General features: G+C 37.9%; 1 protein-coding gene across 3 annotated transcripts in view; it reads right to left on the reverse strand.

Moving 5' to 3' along the window:
- Positions 1-200: 200 nt before the first annotated feature.
- The window catches only part of PPIG (peptidylprolyl isomerase G), a 30,559-nt gene continuing 12,674 nt past the window's right edge, over positions 201-18,085 (reverse strand). For 2 of the 3 annotated variants that reach the window (XM_030486081.1, XM_030486082.2), the window contains 10 exons: positions 17,410-17,517; positions 16,846-16,890; positions 15,124-15,211; positions 14,010-14,039; positions 13,781-13,920; positions 4,540-4,744; positions 3,328-3,495; positions 2,715-2,799; positions 1,768-1,904; positions 201-1,469 (listed from right to left, as the gene is read on the reverse strand). In XM_030486081.1, the coding sequence (XP_030341941.1) occupies positions 356-1,469; positions 1,768-1,904; positions 2,715-2,799; positions 3,328-3,495; positions 4,540-4,744; positions 13,781-13,920; positions 14,010-14,039; positions 15,124-15,211; positions 16,846-16,890; positions 17,410-17,517 (2,120 nt within the window). In that variant the 3' untranslated portion in view covers positions 201-355. The remainder of the gene's footprint in view (positions 1,470-1,767; positions 1,905-2,714; positions 2,800-3,327; positions 3,496-4,539; positions 4,745-13,780; positions 13,921-14,009; positions 14,040-15,123; positions 15,212-16,845; positions 16,891-17,409; positions 17,518-18,085) is intronic. The other variant, XM_030486083.1, reaches the window with a different exon arrangement.

An 18,085-nucleotide genomic window follows, 5' to 3' on the forward strand; every position in this document is an offset into this window, starting at 1 on the left:
TGACATGTAGTATACTTGCAGCTTTCTTCGCCACATATGGATAAGCTTCTTCACAGGCAGCCATTGTTTGTCCTGAACTAAGTTCATCAGGTAAAAAATAACTGTGGCATAGAAGTTACCTTTCTAGCTGCCAACACACAAGAAGGATACATAAACCAATGAAAAATTTCAAACACAGCACACTGTATTACACATGTAACTCGTTTTTCATTTCAAGTTTATTAAAACTTTAGCAGTACAAATGATCCAGGTTTTAGATTATCAAAAGACCAAACTGAAGTCCACATCTTAAAAAAAGGCGTTCCCCAAAATGTCTCTAAAACTTTGAGACAATGGAAACATTAAGTCCACAAACTCATCCGTGCCTGTCGTCGTCTGTTCCAGGACTTGTTTCGTGGTCAGACTTTTTATCCTTACTAGGGGCATGATCTCTTTCCTGACTCTTTGATTTTTGGTTTATTTCTTTTTCTGCTGAGGATCTGGTTTTTTCCTTTTCTTTACTGCTGCGTGAATATGACCTTTTTGATTCTCTCTCTTTGCTACTTGGTCTCTTTTTTGAGTCTGGACTTCTATCCTGATCTCTACTAGACTTCTTATCTTTACTGGATTCAGGACTGCTACTTTCACGGCTTTTTGAACGCCTCTTCCTTTGGCTTTCAGAATCATTCCTCTTATATGAGCTTCTACTTTCTCTATTTGAGTACCTCTCCCTGTTTCTGCTTTGACTTTCCTCTCTCTCTGAGCTCCTTGATTCTCTCCTCCTCCTATTTTCTCTTCCTCTGTATCTATCTGGTGTACCTCTCCTTTCTCTGCTTCTTGATCTTCCTCTTCTTCTCGTTTCTCTATCTCTATTCCTTGAATAGTCTTTACTTCTGCTGCGATCTCTGTCTCTGCTTCTTGATCTTCCTCTCCTACCCCTATCTCGGCTTTTGCTTCGATCCCTTGTTCTACTGCTGGAACTATGTTTTCCTCTAGCATGCTCACGCTCTCTGCTTCTTGATCTACGTTTCTCCCTGTCTTTACTCTTCCTATGGTCTTGTTCATTACTTCGTGAGCCTGCCCTTTTACTTCTCTCCTTGCTCCTACTTCTTTCTTTATCCCTCCCTCTAGAATCATAGCGTTTTTCTCTACCTTTCTCATGGTCTCTCTCTTTGCTTCTTGATCTTGCTCTCTTTTCATCATGCCTACTGTGCTTAGAGTCTCTTTCTTTACTTTTTGATTTCTCTCGGCTTTTACTATGGCTTCTAGATTTAGCTCTTTTCTTGGCCTTGCTTTTGTTATGTTTGTCATCTTTTTCTGAATTCCTTCTTGTCTCCCTGTCTTTACTGCTGGATTTGTGATCTTTTTTCTTCTCTCTTTCCCCTCTTCTGCTTGGGCTTTCAGAAACTTGTCTGTGGTCTGATATTTTTCTCTCTTTTCCTCTTCCTGGGCTTTTTTGATTATCTTTTCTGTTTTCATTTATTTCACTCCTTGGAGAGAAAAAGATACGATTTTTTAAATATTTTGAATCCTCCCCACTCTGAAAAATTAAGTCAGAAGCGAGACAGTTTCACAACTGAAACTTAAATCACATTAGGTCATCTATATCAATAACTGTATATTTACAGTGGCATGATTAAAATTGGGCACAAATAATGGGATAACCAAATCAGCGCCCTGGGGTTTTTTTTCCAGAAATAACCATAATTGAAAATCTAAGATGACAGGTATTAATTTGAATATGTAAAAAAATTTCAATGCATATATTACAGAAAGAAATAATCTTACTTGTCCCCTTTTATCCATCTTTCTCCACTAGATACTCTCATTCTTTGAGCTCTTTGCATTTCTTGCCTCCAATGTGGAGGAGTTTCACTGCGTCGGAATCGATCTCTTGACCTGGACCTGGAAGGTGTCCGGTAACGCTTGAAAGGAAAAAGAGAAAATTGGGCGTAAGTTTGAGTTTCACATGGTGCGATAGCTATGCAAGATTTTTAGCCCTGGCAGTCGATTCTACATAGCACCTACCATGACACTTAACACGTATATAACAAGTTCACATTGCAAATTATTAACTTACTGAAAAACACATTTGGCATTCAGCTAAAGCAGGAATATGAAATGTCTGATCAAATAACTATTTTAAAGCTAACTTTGATTTTTGTACTCTGCTCAGCGGTCTTCTCCCATTGCTTTTCTAAGAATGAAAATTCTTCTTAGCTTTGACAAGCAACACAAAGACAATACTTCACTCTTCTTAAGGTTTTTACTAACATTTGAGGGATAGAGACTTCTGTTACCAAAAACATTTGCTACAAGTAGTGTGTAACATATGGCTTCACAGAATAAGAACCACCAATCTGACAGCTCTCCCTGCCAAAAGGTGGAGAAGTCTTCCACACATTCCTGGTACTGATGTCGTACTGGTTCTGGTGATCACTAGAACCATTTTTGAGCCAATTCCATTCACTAAATCACACAGAGTACTACAGTAATACAAAGAAAGCATTTTTTTATTCAAATAAAGAATGTTCCCCTTTAAATAAACCTGGTATGCAAACAGGAAATTAATTCAGCTTTCCTTGTTGTCTTCCTTCAGGCCTCAGTCCCCAAATCAATTACAATGCACCTTTTCTATTTTACATCAGCCATCCTAATGAAAATGGTTCCTAGCACTAGCGGTAAGGCTGTGCTACCACCTTATTTATTCTGGGGAACAGATTGTAAACATTTACCCTTGGTCCTCTTCCTTTTATTTTCCGTCCAGATCTGGTCACTAACAGCCTCCTCTGGTATGTTGACTGTGAATTCGATAGATTACTACAAATAATTTTTACAAAGTTATATTGTTATTGACATCAAAGAAAGAAGGAAAGAGAAAATAAAAACCTATTCTAAAACATCTTCAGAAATTAAACTAAATGAAAACACACATTTTTATTATCAGTGCAGATAGTAACAACCACACAGTAAAAACTTCAGGTTCTGTGACCACAAAATATTTTACAAGATTTCCAGGTTTTTCCATTTTTGAAAGAAGACTTTATAGATTCAGATTGGACAGTTCTAATAAATTCTAACTGAAACTGTAATGCACCTTCCTTTCTTTTTCTTGAATTGGTCATTTTAAATTTTTCATTCACTAAAACCATTTTCAAAGACTAAGTCTCTGTTCTAGGACAAAGGCAATAGTTGCCAATAAACTGAAAAATCCTTTTTTCATCCAGCAGTGCTCACAACATGAAACTGTTTAATAGAGAAAAGACTCACTTAACATTAGAGTCTTAAACCAATAACCTGCCAATGCCACTGTCAGCACATAGTCAAATTCAAAACATAGTATGTTACCTTTCCCTTTCCTTCTCTCTGCTTTTCCTCTCTTTTTCTTTCTCATCTGCTTTAGGAGGACTTTTCCTCATCAGGAACCGGTTTTCAGGTACGGGAGGAATTTCTTCAGGACGGACAGTAGACACTGGTTGTGCTTCAGCATTTTCATCTTCACTTTCACTGGAAGAGCTTTATTTTTGTATAAAGAAAAATTATACTTGAAATGAGTTATTAGGATGAAGGAAGATCTTTCAGTCAATTTAAATAATTCAGAAATTCTCTTAATTCAATACACAATCATACCAAAAGGAACTCAAGAAACAGAACTATTTCAGATGGAACTTTTTTCTCCCCTGTGGCATCTTTGGTCTAAAACAAACAATTGCAGTAGATTTCTGACCAATATTTTAAGACCTCTGAATTCCAACGGTGCAACATGGAACATCATTTACTCTCTATCTAAATACAGCTTTTTTTCTTTTAAAAACACTATCAGGAGAGTCAAATTCAGATTTTACACTAGCATATATAACTGGTTACAAACTACCGTAATTCCAAGCAGTTGGTATAAACAAACTTGTGTGAAACAGGCTTAGTCCCACTGAAACATTTAGGCAGCACTGCCCTATGTGAACACGTCTTATGTTGTACTTACTGCTAGCTTAGAAAAACACGACTTGCACTGACACAACTTGCATCTCACATTAACTATAAGCAAAACTATTAGATTAGAAATAACATTTTCAGAAGCAAGAGTGCCTTTTTGAGTTTTATTGGTTTTCAGTGAAATGGCAAGACTTCAAGCATGTCAGACCGAAATAATGATGTTAGGTATGTTCATTTATTCATTTCTCATTTAATTTTCCATACTACATTCTCCCACTGCATAGAACTTAAATTGTATCATATAGAAGTGAATTTAGGGAAGCAAGCTATCACCACCTATTTCAAACCAAGCACTCCTGCAACTTTTCAAGCCAAATACATGCTAAGTCTTAGCCCTTTCCTTCACTCCTTTACAAGCTGCAGCATGTATGCATATGGACACTGTCCTTTACCATCATGTCAGAAAAATTTAAGCTTGTATATGGAAATCAACTGTCTCCCAAACTTCAAAATACCCAATTTATTAGTTACAGAACACTATTCTGCAGTGACAGGCCAAGAACATGGTAACATATGGTGTACATGTAACAGAGAAAAACTAAAAAAAAAAAAATTCTCAGAATTTACCTTTTCTTGCTTTTCTTTCTCTTTTTCTTTTCTTTCTTATGTTTCTTGGAATTTTTCTTTTGTTTCTTTTTTCGTTTTTTAGACTTCTCTTCTGAAGCACTCTCAGAATCCGATGATGAATCAGAAGATGATTCTGAATCACTTGAACTTTCCGAGTCACTAGATGAGGAAGATGACTTGTGCCTTTTCTTTTCATCTTTCTTGGCTTTAAGTCAGAATAGCAAAGACATATTTTAATATCGAGCAGGAAAATCAACTCATCTAGTATCTGCCCGAGATTCTTGTAATTGCATCACGAGACTACTTCATCAAAACACTTAAGAACAAATGGAAGTTTTGGAGAAAACACTGTTTCTCCCAAGTACAATAAAGGGTATGTCTAGAAATACATAAGAAATTTCCAACATTTTGCATTTATGCTCTAAAATATCAAATTTATACTGTCAAGAACTTGTGTAAGTTTTCTGATGATGTTCTATACAACATAAGCTACATATGGAGAATTACTTAAAATTTGCAAGGTGTTTAAAAAAAAAAACAAACAATTCTTTGGCTTTAGGTTTAACCTGACTTCATATAAAATCTATTCAGATCACAAACAAGAGAAGTTTTGAAGAAGAAAATAAGCAGCATGGACTAAATTGATTACTCATTGAATTTGGCTTAGAGGGAAGATTCAAATAACCAACCTTCCTGCTAAGTGAAACCATGCTCAGAGAACAGTCCTAATCCTCCAGCTCATCATGCGTTTTGGTTGGGTTTTTTGATGGTTTTGAGGGGGGGGAGGGTGGTGGGTTTATTTTCTTTTTAACTTACTAACCATCTGGTATGCAAAGGAACCCTGCTAAAGAGCAGACTATTCCTTAATTATACAGTTCACCATTTCTCATGTGGCTGCTGGAGCTGCAAATCAGCAACTTACTGGCAATCTGGTACTTGCCTGACTGGAAATAGTCCAAGCACACAGCTTTTTATGCCCTTTAACTGATCTGAGCCCTACTTAAACTATTAAAACTGATATAAGTATTATTTCAGAGTCATAGTAATTTGAAAAAATATATACGATAAAAAAAAGGACACTATAAAAACTTTACTAAAGGATGTCCAGGCTTCTGAGCTATGATGCTTCTGGTAAACCAATTAAATGATATGAATACTCTTGAAATGTGTTATGAAATTTGTACCAGGTTATTGCCCAGAAAATTAAAAGCTCTATCCAGAAAATCCAGAAAAGAACATTGGCTGACTTCAGACTGCTGTAGTTGACTTTTCTAATTAGCATCAACTACCATTTTACTTTGCCATTGCAAATTACAAAGATAGCTCATCATTCACTACACCATACTACAGCCACAGACAGAAGAAACTGAACCTTCACCATTAAACAGAAGAAAAACATACAAAAAATAAATACTGATGTCACAGAATCATTTAGGTTGGAAAAGACCTGTAAGATCATCAAGCCCAACCATTACCCCAGGACTGCTAAGTCGACCACTAACTAAACCATGTCACTGAGGGCCTCATCCACATGGTTTTTGAACACTTCCAGGGACAGTGATTCCACCACTTTTCCTGGGCAGCCTGCTCCAATACCTGATTACCTTGTCTGTGAAGAAATTTTTCCTAATACCCAATCTAAACGTCCCCTGGCACGGCTTGTTTCCTCCTCCCAGCAGACAATCCATATTTTAGGAAAACACTTCAGACTTTAGAACAGCCTTCAGATCAGAGACAGAAATGAATTTTAAAGTTGTGTATGAATCCTAACTTAAAGTATTAGCATTTTGCAAAGCTTTTAATAGCTTGCTCTATCCAAAGAATTCACGGTTTACAGAGATATTATCTGAGCTACATCAACATGCAAACAACCTAAATGTAATCTCCCATCCCCTGCACCTCATCTGCACAAAACAGCTAAGGGAAAACATTAGGCACCAAAGACAGGATTATGACTACACAGCCTGTCTGCATCTGAAAACGATTCAGAGAACAACAGTGTTTTCACATAGCAGAAAACATAGAGATGTCTCCCTTAACAGCCTAACCTTTTTCTTTTCTATTCAAGACAGAGAAATTGAAACTATTTAGTCTAGCCAAGCATTTCTTCTATTGGTTTTCACTTATGCCCAGTAAGATGATGCAATCTGAATTTAGCTGTTGTGTATCAGTCATTGTTATAAAATAATCAAGGCAAGTAACAAGAAAAACTCTTGTAAGAAAAAAAAAGTAAAAATGTTATGATTCTGTTACACGATTTTTGTCCTTGTTCTACAGAAAGCAAGCCCTCTTGGGTATTACAACAACTCAAGTGTCAGAAGAGGAAAAGATTTCCAGAACTTCAAAGAATACAGGTTATTAACCAGGTTTTTTACTTACAAACAGCCTTGATTTTGTATATACGGACGGGAAGAAAAACTCTACTTCAGAACTCCCTGCTACCAATCTCTCAGCATATACACACTTACAGGTTTCCAGAAGAAAAAGTTAAAGTGGCAGCGCTACCAAATACTGAGTAGTATATATTAACAGTTACTCAACGTCTAGCATACGGTTATTTGGAAAATGGATTCTTTTAATTCTATATAAGAAGATTAGATGTCTGAAGGCAAAAAAACCCGAAGGTGATACTCATGTAGAGAACTTCAGGCAGTGGAAACACTTCTATGAAGAATACACCTGGTAACTGCTCTTCTGAAAACGTAAGTGGCTGGTTAATGGAGCAGCGTATCCATTTTTTGAATTATCAGTACTAGTTTCTCCAACTGCTTAGCAGGTATTACCAAGCTGACTGAATCTTGGGAGTTAGCAGTAGGTATGTGCAACTGCAATCATATGAGCTCAATATGGAAACTCTCAAATTCAGCACTTACCTGGTCTATTTTTGCAAAACTGCATGATGGGAGGTAGAGTTTTTCAAGGATGATCAAAAGCAACAAAATTTACATAAAATTCCTTGCTAAACTGGTCAGAGAATAGAAGAAAAAATGTATCTTGGGGATAATGAATCTTAGATAATCAGTCTTCTAATACTTAGAATCATAGAATCCTAGAATAGTAAGGGTTGGAAAGGACCTTAAGATCATCTAGTTCCAACCCCTCTGCCATGGGCAGGGACACCTCACACTAGACCATGTCACCCAAGGCTCTGTCCAACCTGGCTTTGAACACTGCCAGGGATAGAGCATTAGGGATGCACTATTCGTAACAATAAGCTAGTACTTCCTAACAACTTAACTTTTCATAGGAAAAAACATTCTCATTTGGGCTAGAATGATAAAAATCAGCAAGAACAGATCCACGGTTGCCCAAAACACATTTCTAGTTGCACTTCAGGCAGCTTCTCTGTGACTTGGTGATGTGCTGTGGGAACTTCATATTGCCTCTTGGAACATGGACATAACTGGGTATGCTTTAGAGTAGCAGAGTTATAACATAGTGGATGTATTATACCGCTGCAGAGATGGACAACTGTGGGCTCCTAATGGAAGAATCGTAATTTCTCAGAAAAGCAACAGTTATGCTTTCATTCATAGCATCATCTCCTAATACTAACTTCTGTTCTGCATACTGTTACTGAATGTAAAACAGTGAATTCAAATGTATGAAGTTGTCATATTTTACTCCCATCAATCCATCTTCTCATCTACCATGTCTTGCCCAGAACACCTTCTGCCTGTAGAATGTGATGCACTGATGCTCTAGATCTATCAGCAGCCTTCAGTATTATCCCAATGTTTTCATTACAATAACCGTAATGAAAGCTAATCATAGAATGGTTAGGGTTGGAAGGGACCTTAAAGATCATCTAGTTCCAACCTCCATTTACTCAACACTTTTGGTTTTGGCTCACTCAGAAAACCTCACTATATTGCACTATATTGTTTTCCACATGTCTTCAGGCAAAACAAGATGTCTCCAAGGTCAATTTCAGAAATCGCTGAATAAGACCTCAAGAAATGTAGTTATTTCCTGTATTTTATCCCTCCTGCATCTGTTTTAAGCGTGTCAAAAACTATTTGTGACAGTTTTATCTGCACTCTTGTAACAAGTTTAGGTATGTTATAGTTACTACTTTAAAGTAGGTAATAGATAGAAATGGAGGTGAATTAGTGAGCAACTACCTCAACAGTCATAACGCGATTCTTATGTGGCAAATAACACCAATAGCAGATGTATTTGGGAAATCATGTGGTAGGTAGGGAATGAAATAACAAGGGGAAAAAAGAACCAAAACAAAAACCCCAACAACCAAAAAGCCCAGAACTGTTTACACAGCAAAGATAGAATCATAGAATAGTTTGGGTTGGAAGGGACCTCTAAAGACCGCGTAGTCCAACCCCCCTGCAATAAGCAGGGACATCTTCAACTAAATCAGGTTGCCCAGAATCACATCCAGCCTGGCCCTAAATGTTTCCACGGATGGGGCATCTACACCTGTCAGGGCAACCTGTGCCAGTGTTTTACCACCCTCATGATAAAGAATTTTTTCCTCACATCCAGCCTGAATCTCCCCTCTTTTAGCTAAAAACCATCACCTCTCATCCTGTCACAACAGACCCCGCTAAAAAGTCTCTCCCCAGATACCCTCTCCCCAATATGTGGCAAGAGGTTTTAGATATACTTTCTGGTGACACTTAACTATCTCTGTCCAGCAGCAAATTATTTTGAATACTGAACCAACCTGGTGCTGGCCAATCACAGATCACAACAAATGAAACCAATCCTGCAGTATGAAGGTCATCAAGAAAGAAACAGACTTCTATTTACAGTCCAAGTGTTTCAGTTCATTACCTTCAGGATCAGGTTTCAACTTATGACCACATCTGAAAGAGATACATTGCTTCCTACTCCATTCACTGTGATGTACAGTATTTGCCAGACTTCATGAATTACATGATCACGCTGCATGGCACAGCCAAGCACTCTCTGCATCTCAGCTTGTTGTGACCTGTAGCAAGTCTTACGTTAGCCCCATGATACCAGACTCCTGGACTTGAAATGAAGAAATGACCTGGCCAGAAAGCAGGGGGGCTCAGGCACTAAAGTCAGAACAGATGATCTCACCTTGCAATTCATAGCAGTGACACTCAAATAGTTACTTTACATCAAGTCCAACAATCTGTGTAGGCCTACAGCAGTCCCCAAAAAGAGGGTGCCTTTAGTTCAGGACATTTAGACAGATATTTTCCCTGATAATTTTTCCCTGTGTTTAATCACGCTGCTCTTCAGACTATCAGGTCCTTTTTTTTTCCTATTTCATATGCATCTTGCTTCAATTATTTGCCACAGGTTCCTATTATGTCTTTCACTGCTTAATTAAGGACCAACTGTATCTTACAATGAAAATTATACACAGTAATCAAGTAGGGAATACTGCTATTCTTGATTCCTGTTGATCAGATGACATTGTTACTGTGAGGAGTCCTGTAGCAAAAACACCCTGGACATAGATGTTTCTGTAGACAAGCAATCTACCACAAAACTGCAACAGCACAGGAAAGAAAAACTGGAGGGAGGAAGGGGAGGAAGAAGAAGAAGGAAAAAATCATCTCCAGCTCCACTTTGAACAGTTTTGACTAAAGCCAAACCAGTTTATACCTCATTGACAGTTCACTAGGAGGAAAAAAATAATAATCTGGAACAGAAAAGTCTGAAACAACTTTTCATAGCAACCATCTTGTGGAAAGGGGGCTAACGATGTGTAACAAGCTTGCAGAAGAAATGAGTACTCTAGGGTTTGAATGGGTAAGAAAAGAGGAAAGGGAGGATACGCAAATCAGAAGTCTAGGTAAGATGTGACTTACCAGAATCGCCACTTTCCAAAACTGCTCTTATTCCATAGGCATTTCATGATTACTAAATGTGTCATTTTCTACTGTATCAGTGCTTGAGAATTTGTACTGATAGTTTTTTTTAAGGAAAGAATACTAATAGAATGACTTAATTACAATATTGTTCTTCGATGAATTATGAAGCAGCCACAATCTGCCTTAATTGCAGAAAACACACTTGTACGAGCAGCGATTCTACAGGGACATCTACAACATCAACGAGGATCACGAATCAAGCCTAGCACTGCCTTGTGCAGAGTCCCCCAGCAATACACTTTTCATGAGAATCTTCATTACAAGCTCTTGTTGAAAACTGCCTAATGCACAAAGCCATTTAATTTTCTTGTCTGTGTTTGAACCAGGATGTCAGTGTCTTACATTCTTGAAAACATCCCAGATATACCTTTGATTAACTAAAGTCATGACCTCAAACAATGCAGCCAGGCTTGCCTGACTAAACTCCCTTCTGAAAAACTTTGTCTATCAGTATCAAACTCCTGTTTTTCTTCAAGAAAGTTAGTATTGTGTTACTTGTTCCACAGTTTTTCTTGAGACTCACACCAGTTTATCTAGTCCGTAATGACCTTTCTAAATACCTGCTTTATACTTAGCTTTCTTCTTTTATTCCCCTCCACCTTTCCCCCAGTTTTCAGTATTTTCCCTGGAACTTTCAAGATTTTCTAACAATAGCATCACTTGGCCAGAGAAATTATTCTTTTATAATTTTGCTTCTCTCATTCCTTTTCACTAACTCCTTCAACTTTAAGGAACAAAAAGAAAAGGGGGAAAAAAAGGGAGGCTGGAAGATGGCAAACGTTTCACTTTTCTAGTTGATCATCCTCTCTAATCCCAGGTGAAAGCTTCTGATCTAGGCCTCTGCAATATTGTAATTGTGACTGCTGTATTATTCGACTCATCGCATCCGGTAAATTAGCTCAGACAAGTCACCATCCACTCATTCCTAAATAAAGCCAATTCTTCTGTACAAAGTGATAAGATTTGCTTCCTTCATAAAGCACTGCATCTGGATATTCATCATGATACCCAAAAATCCAATTGCCTTTCCTCAACTTTAACCTAAGAAACATTCATACCAAGCACCTACCTTCTACTGATCATACTGCCTTGCGTGCTAAACCCAAGACGTATCAGTTCCATTTGCATTTCATAAAGACTTGTCAAATTTCTTCGTGTTGCCTACCAGACAAGCTCATACAATAAATATTTCAGTTTAAGCCTCCCTTGCTATCATAATGTACCCTCCCACAGAAATTCACCGTTATACTTTCATCACTGGCAATCTCCTTATACCTTTGTCTTAACAGCAAATTCTTAGAAGCAGTCTCCTCTGGTAACTGCCTCATATGTCACAGTATCAGCTCCCAGAGTACTGTGCTACAAACAGTTCCACTATTAGATAGCTCCCTGTTGATTATCTTCAATGACACTGCCTGCCTCCAGAAACTCCACCTCATATCTGGATTCCCTGGCCTCTAACATATATTGACAGGTACAAGGGCCTCTCCTGCTCCACTTGTCAACTTTGGACTGCAGCTTGGCAAGCCTACTGCTGATGTGATGACAAACTGTTCCTACCTCCACTGCCTTAGGTCAGCACAGCCCATCAGTGGTTCCAGGTTGTGCACATAGCAAAGGGTTCCAGCCATGCTATTATTTCTCACAGCAGCAGCGCATTTGCCTTTGCAGGTCCTACAGACAGTCCTTCCCTTCCAGTAGCAGGATTCTCCACCCACCAGGATCTACCATCACAGTCTGTAAGGCAGCACTGTAACCAGGCTAGCTCTGCATTACTGCCTATTAGGGCCCACATCCCCACACTCTCAGCTCTGCTCTCCACCTGCACAATCCTGGCACGTAAGGCCTCTTGATCTCCAAACACTCCTGCTGCCCACCATTATCTAGTATGGTGCCTTATAGTGAGCCAAGAGGGCTATCCCATTGCCCTGGCATCAATTTCCCTCCGTGGCACACCAGAACAGCTACAGGAAGCAGAGTGTCCAGAATCCCACCAAGACATAGGAAAATGGGTAGGACCAGACAGTCAGATCTTTCCAGAAGCCTGTTCTCTTTTGGGAGAAGTTAAAGGGAAAAAAAACCCAACCCAAAAACATTTTGTATTTATTTTATTCACTCTTTCAATGACATGTACTTTAAAGTACTAATGGCTTTAAGTCATCAGACTGCTCAGTGCCAAAACTCAGTCACTTGATTTCAAGTGTTCTGGAGTGGACTAAAAATGGAGTGTGGCAAACCAAGGAAGACATGTATACAGAGTGGGTATCTCACCCACTAGCTTCACCCATTCTACATCTGTACTGGTTTATTTTTTACTCTATGCCATCTGCTCATTTTCTAACAGATACCGTGCTCCTGAGTACTGTCCAGAGAAACAAAATTATGTCCTAACACACGAGATGACTTATCAGTTCATCTGAGAAGTTCTAGAAGCTTTGAGAAGTCAGAAGCCCTAAGATACTTTGCTTGGAATTCTGAGGTATTGAAAAGATCACCTCAGACTCCAAAGTCATTCTATTAGACATCACAACAGGTGAACACAGAACTTCATCAAAAAGGAGAAGAAAAACTAAGAAACTCAAGTTTGAATGCTTGTATTTTCCTTAGGCCAAAAGAACTATTATTCTCTTGTCCTTCAATACCCCTGATGCAACCCTTCACAGTACGTATCAGCAGAAGATGCTATGAATGAAAAAACATGACGATCCCTATCATTGGTCCTATAAAACATGCATCCTGGGTTTCCTCTAATGAGATTCTCCAGAGACACCAACATCTTAGACTGAGCCTCATTTTGTTAAAGAAGCAGAATCCAATCTCCAATACCATGTTCAGTTCTAAAACAGCCCAGCAGGGCATCCCTTCCAGAAAGGAAGACAGGTACTGTCATAATCCTGCTCAAGAACATAGTTTACAATAATTTAAAAAGGATTATCTGCTGAAAGATAATTCCAGGCTTTCCTACTCTTCAGTGCCTGTTCTGAAGATTTACCTGGAGGAAACTTGAAATAAGCTCAACACTACAAAAAACCCTATCATCAAATAGTCAGACTGCCAACAACCTTAACACGGCACTCTATTTTCTATGTGACAAGAGCTTGCCAGCGTTGTATTAAAATTTAGCTACTATAATGAAATCCAAAGCAGAAGCTTTAAAGAAAGCACACAGGATGTTTCTTTAATGTCTTCCACATCAACACAAGTTGATGCATCAATTAGGCTTTTTAGAAGACAAACTGTACTGCAAAATTCACCAACTGCCCCACCATCCATCACAAGTAAGTTTCTTTTTATAAGCAACCAACAGGGAAGAAAATGAGCAAAATTATCTCACAGTTTACATCTGGGTAAAATGTACAGTTCAACTTTACCTTTGGATTTTGGGATTAACTCTCCACAACTCAGTATGCGTACTTCAGCATATGGTTTACTAGATGCATCTGTTTTCTGGTTTTCTATTTCTCTCACAACTTCTTGACCTGAGATGACTTGTCCAAAAACAACATGATGTCTGAAGAATTTAAACAAAAGAATTCTTATTATTTCATTTTCTCAAGGCAGTTCCCAAACAAACATAAGAAGGAGGTAAGAGATATTTACCCATCTAAGTGAGGTGTAGGTTTAGTTGTTCTGTTGTTTCCAGGTTTTTAAAGAGAAAAACAAAGTCAGTATTAGTGGAAAGCAGTCAGCATTTGAATCATGTCATACACACATATGAAGGTGAAAGTTTGAGAGAACTAACAAAACCAATACATATTATTCTGTGCGCAGCTGAAAATATTTCATGTTCTATACATTAAACTACCTGTTCAATTCATTACTTTGAATATCACGTTTTACTGAACAAAAGCTCACATAATTTTTTAGACAGCATCCTCATACAAGATAAGTATTCTATTTATTAAATGGTATAAATAATATCAAGAATAGGTAAAAATTAAGGCAACTGCCTCAGAACAGGAAAACTGCAAATAACCTTGTATACATTAGAAATTAATCAGAAATCACAGGAAGAAAAAAAAAAAAATCTGCATGTACAGATTATTTAACTCCAAAGTAGAAGTGAATTTCTCTCAGCTTTCCCCTATATTAGCCCTAAGACATACCAATGTCAGCCATGGCAGAAGTAAAAAAACTGGGATAATCACAATAACGACCAGTCAGAAATCCCAAAATAATGGTCTAATGGCCATCCATTAGTGACATCCACAACTCACTGTTTAATTAAAGTATGAAATGTAAAAGTGATGCATTTCAAGACTGTCTTCTGTAAATAAATTAAAGAAGAGTCTACTGCAATGTATTTTAAGAATTCAAGTTTTAAGTGTAAATGAGACTGCACTGGAAAGTTATTTTGTGACCAAAAAACCCCAAGAGAGCTGTTTTGCCTTCTTCCAGACAACACGTACTAGAAGAAAGTGGTAAGAATTCTACAAGGAACTACCAGGCTTGCTTTATTGCCCAAGTTAGAACACAGCTACTGAAAACTACCAAAAGGTCTTCTGCACAGACACTAAGCACTAAACACAAAAGTGATAAAAATTGTCAGGCTCCCTAAGCAGTGTATTAGGAAAATTACTATTTCCATGCAACTCTGTGAAAAAACATTAACTTTGGGTTTGCAAAGGATCTAGTCTTCAATATTTAAAAGGATTACCTTTACAGCTTACAAATGGCAAACCACACACACATTTCAGGATAGTGCAATACTTACATAAAGAACTGTGAACCATTTGTATCTTTCCCTCGGTTGGCCATTGAAAGAAGAAATTCTTTGTTGTGCTTTACAGCAAAGCTTTCATCTGAAGAAAGTGTTTTCAGTTACTTTAAATATACCACATATGCTTAGATAAACGTTATAATCTAAGTATACTCATCCTTATTAACGACTAAGAAACCCCTCATTTTCAGGCAGTTCTGTTTTTAATACACATGGATATCGAGTTTGATAGCAATCCCAAACAATTTCTGTTTGTCAGACACACAGATGAACTTGCCAAGCTGGCCATTAAGAAAATAACTTTAACTTAAATGAATCCCACTTCTGATAAGCAAATCACTGTAACAGTTTAGACTAAATTCTAATGAAACTGATATGTAATCACTATCTGCAGGAAATTATCCTATCTCTCTCCTTTCCCAAAACAGCATAAAGGCTGCTTTGACACAGGAAGTTGACTCAGTATTGTGTAAGTACAGATGGCAGGAGCAAGCATGAACAAAGAACTAAAGTATGCTACCTGTAAGGCTATGGTTTCACAACACACTGTGTCACTGGAAGTGAAAGGGACAGTCTCACTCTCTCTTCAGTCACTTGTACAATTGCAATCTGGCATAGCATTATGTCAATCTAATTCTATAGTGAGTTGGCTAAGGGATCAACAAAAGCAAAAACTCCCATGAATTCATTTTCACACTGTGGATGAGGTGACCAGCCAGCTTGCAACTGCCAGAATGTAGGTAAAGGTTTTACTCCCTCTTCCATCTCTCCCAACCATGCATTTCCTCAAACCTAGCTACTCATTTGTGTCGGTTCTGATGCTTGCCAAATCACTTAACTGGGGCCACTCACTAATATGGAAATAAATACTACTATTTTTTTTTTTTTTCTGCAATAGCCTTCGGGCATTTTAGCAAGTTAAATCAGCTGAAAGTTTGATCTGAATGAGAGTCAATGCAAGGTCAGACCTCCCTCCTCTTTTGGCAGTTGCAAACTGTTGATTCAACTCAAGATCTGATACAAAATTGCAGCTTGGCCCTACTAAACTAGTGAATAATTCTGTCGCTTGTTTGCTGCAAGCTCAGACAAGAATCAATGTTAAATGAAAAATGGCAGGGATGAGGGAGGAGCATAACCACTCCTGCTGGTGGCAGCTAGCCATCACATGGGGTTAGGTCTAATACACAAACTGCTCCACAAAACACAGAGATGCTTCACTATGCTCTGAACAAACACACTGGAGTGCAAAAGAAGTACTTCTTCTGCCACAGTGTCTGAAAAAGAACCAGGACTCTGAGAAAACTGCTGGCCTCTCTTATTAATTCCTCTTGCGTTTAGGAAAACATAAAATGTTTATTTTAAAATAAACATTTGCAAGGAACCTGATTCCATCATGTCCTTATCCTTTCACTAGAAGGAAAGACAATCCCCAACTTTTAGCTAGATGCTCAAGACAAAAGTGTATGTTTAAAAATAGTTAAAAAAAGGTGAATCTGGTAAAATGGGCAAATACAAAAGAGCTTGGTTTTAATTCTTCCTTAATTACAAGGTTCATATCTTAAAATAAAATAACCTAAACTGGACAGTCAAAGGCCTCCATGACCAAACAAAATCTTAACAAAAGCAATGGAGTTTAGGTTTATGGAACAGAGACTACAGACTGTAAAGGTGATTGCTTATAGTAACACCAAAATAGAGCAGACTGATAAAACTCACCTTCAAAAAAGCCACCGTAGATGGATTCTCCTCCCCTGCCATTTCCTTGAAGGAGAAAAAAAAATTAGTTATGACTTCAAGTAGTGATTAAGAAAGTCAAGTTATGTGGAAGGTGCTTTATAATACAAAATACTGATCCAACTGCATCCAAGTCACTGATATTATTCTCCAAGATATGTAAAGATGATCCAAGACACATCTTTGCAGTCCCAAAGCAAACTTGAAAACCAAGAAGGCATTCTCCCCTGTATTCTGCTAGTCTCCCCCTTCTTTTTTCCAATTTCCCAGCAGCAGATATTTTACCGTCATATTTAAACTTTTCAATAGAATACTTACTACTCTGAGTAATGAAATAACTGAGCAAAAGCGTGCATGTGTGCACACGTGTGTAAATTTACAGAACGTTATTATTTAAGTTCTCATGTAAAAGTTCTTATGCAGAAAAAAGGAAAAAATAACAGCTGAATCACAGAACAATTAATATAAGTAAATGATGCTACACAGAACTCCTGCAATATTCTATTGCATAAGCATTAAAGTTTTCTTCAAAGATTCACATCATACCTTCACTGAAGTCACCTCCTTGGATCATAAAATCTTTCACAACCCTGTGAAACAGACAACTTTTATAATGCAATGGCTTTTGGGTGGATTTTCCTGTACCCTTTTCACCTGAAGGAAAATAGGAGGAACAAAACCCAAAATTACTCTTGATACCTGTAGAACTTCTGGTACAAAAAAGTGCTACTTCAGTAAGCACTTAATCAAAATCATCTACTAAGCTCTGAAAAATTAGCTTGTGAGGCAGACACATACCTGCAATACCAATAAGAAACTCGCATTTAAGAAAGCAGAGCAGAAGCTACCTTCTGTCTCTACGGTTATACCAGAAGAAATCCTTACTCGTGTTAGTATACAACTTTGGTCTCTTCCATACAGATGGACTGAAATTAAACAGCTAGTTTAGGTTTAAGATAACTGGTGTTGCCCAGAAGCATGCAAGAAACACTCAGATATTCAGTTACAACATGGTATGGTTAAAGTACCATAAAAGCTCATAACAAAAACAAAGAGGCAGGGGGAAGAAAAAGGAATTTCCCACCCTCACTCATGATTACAACTGTCATCTCCCTTCCTTATGTTAGCTCTGGTGCTCAAGACCTGTAAGCAAACTCTGCTTCAGCTACAACACTAATTTCTCTGCTACCCTCAAACAGATGAGGTCTCTGCTGAACTGGCA

Source organism: Strigops habroptila, chromosome 5, assembly GCF_004027225.2.
Source record: "Strigops habroptila isolate Jane chromosome 5, bStrHab1.2.pri, whole genome shotgun sequence".
Taxonomy (NCBI): Eukaryota; Metazoa; Chordata; class Aves; order Psittaciformes; family Psittacidae; genus Strigops; species Strigops habroptila.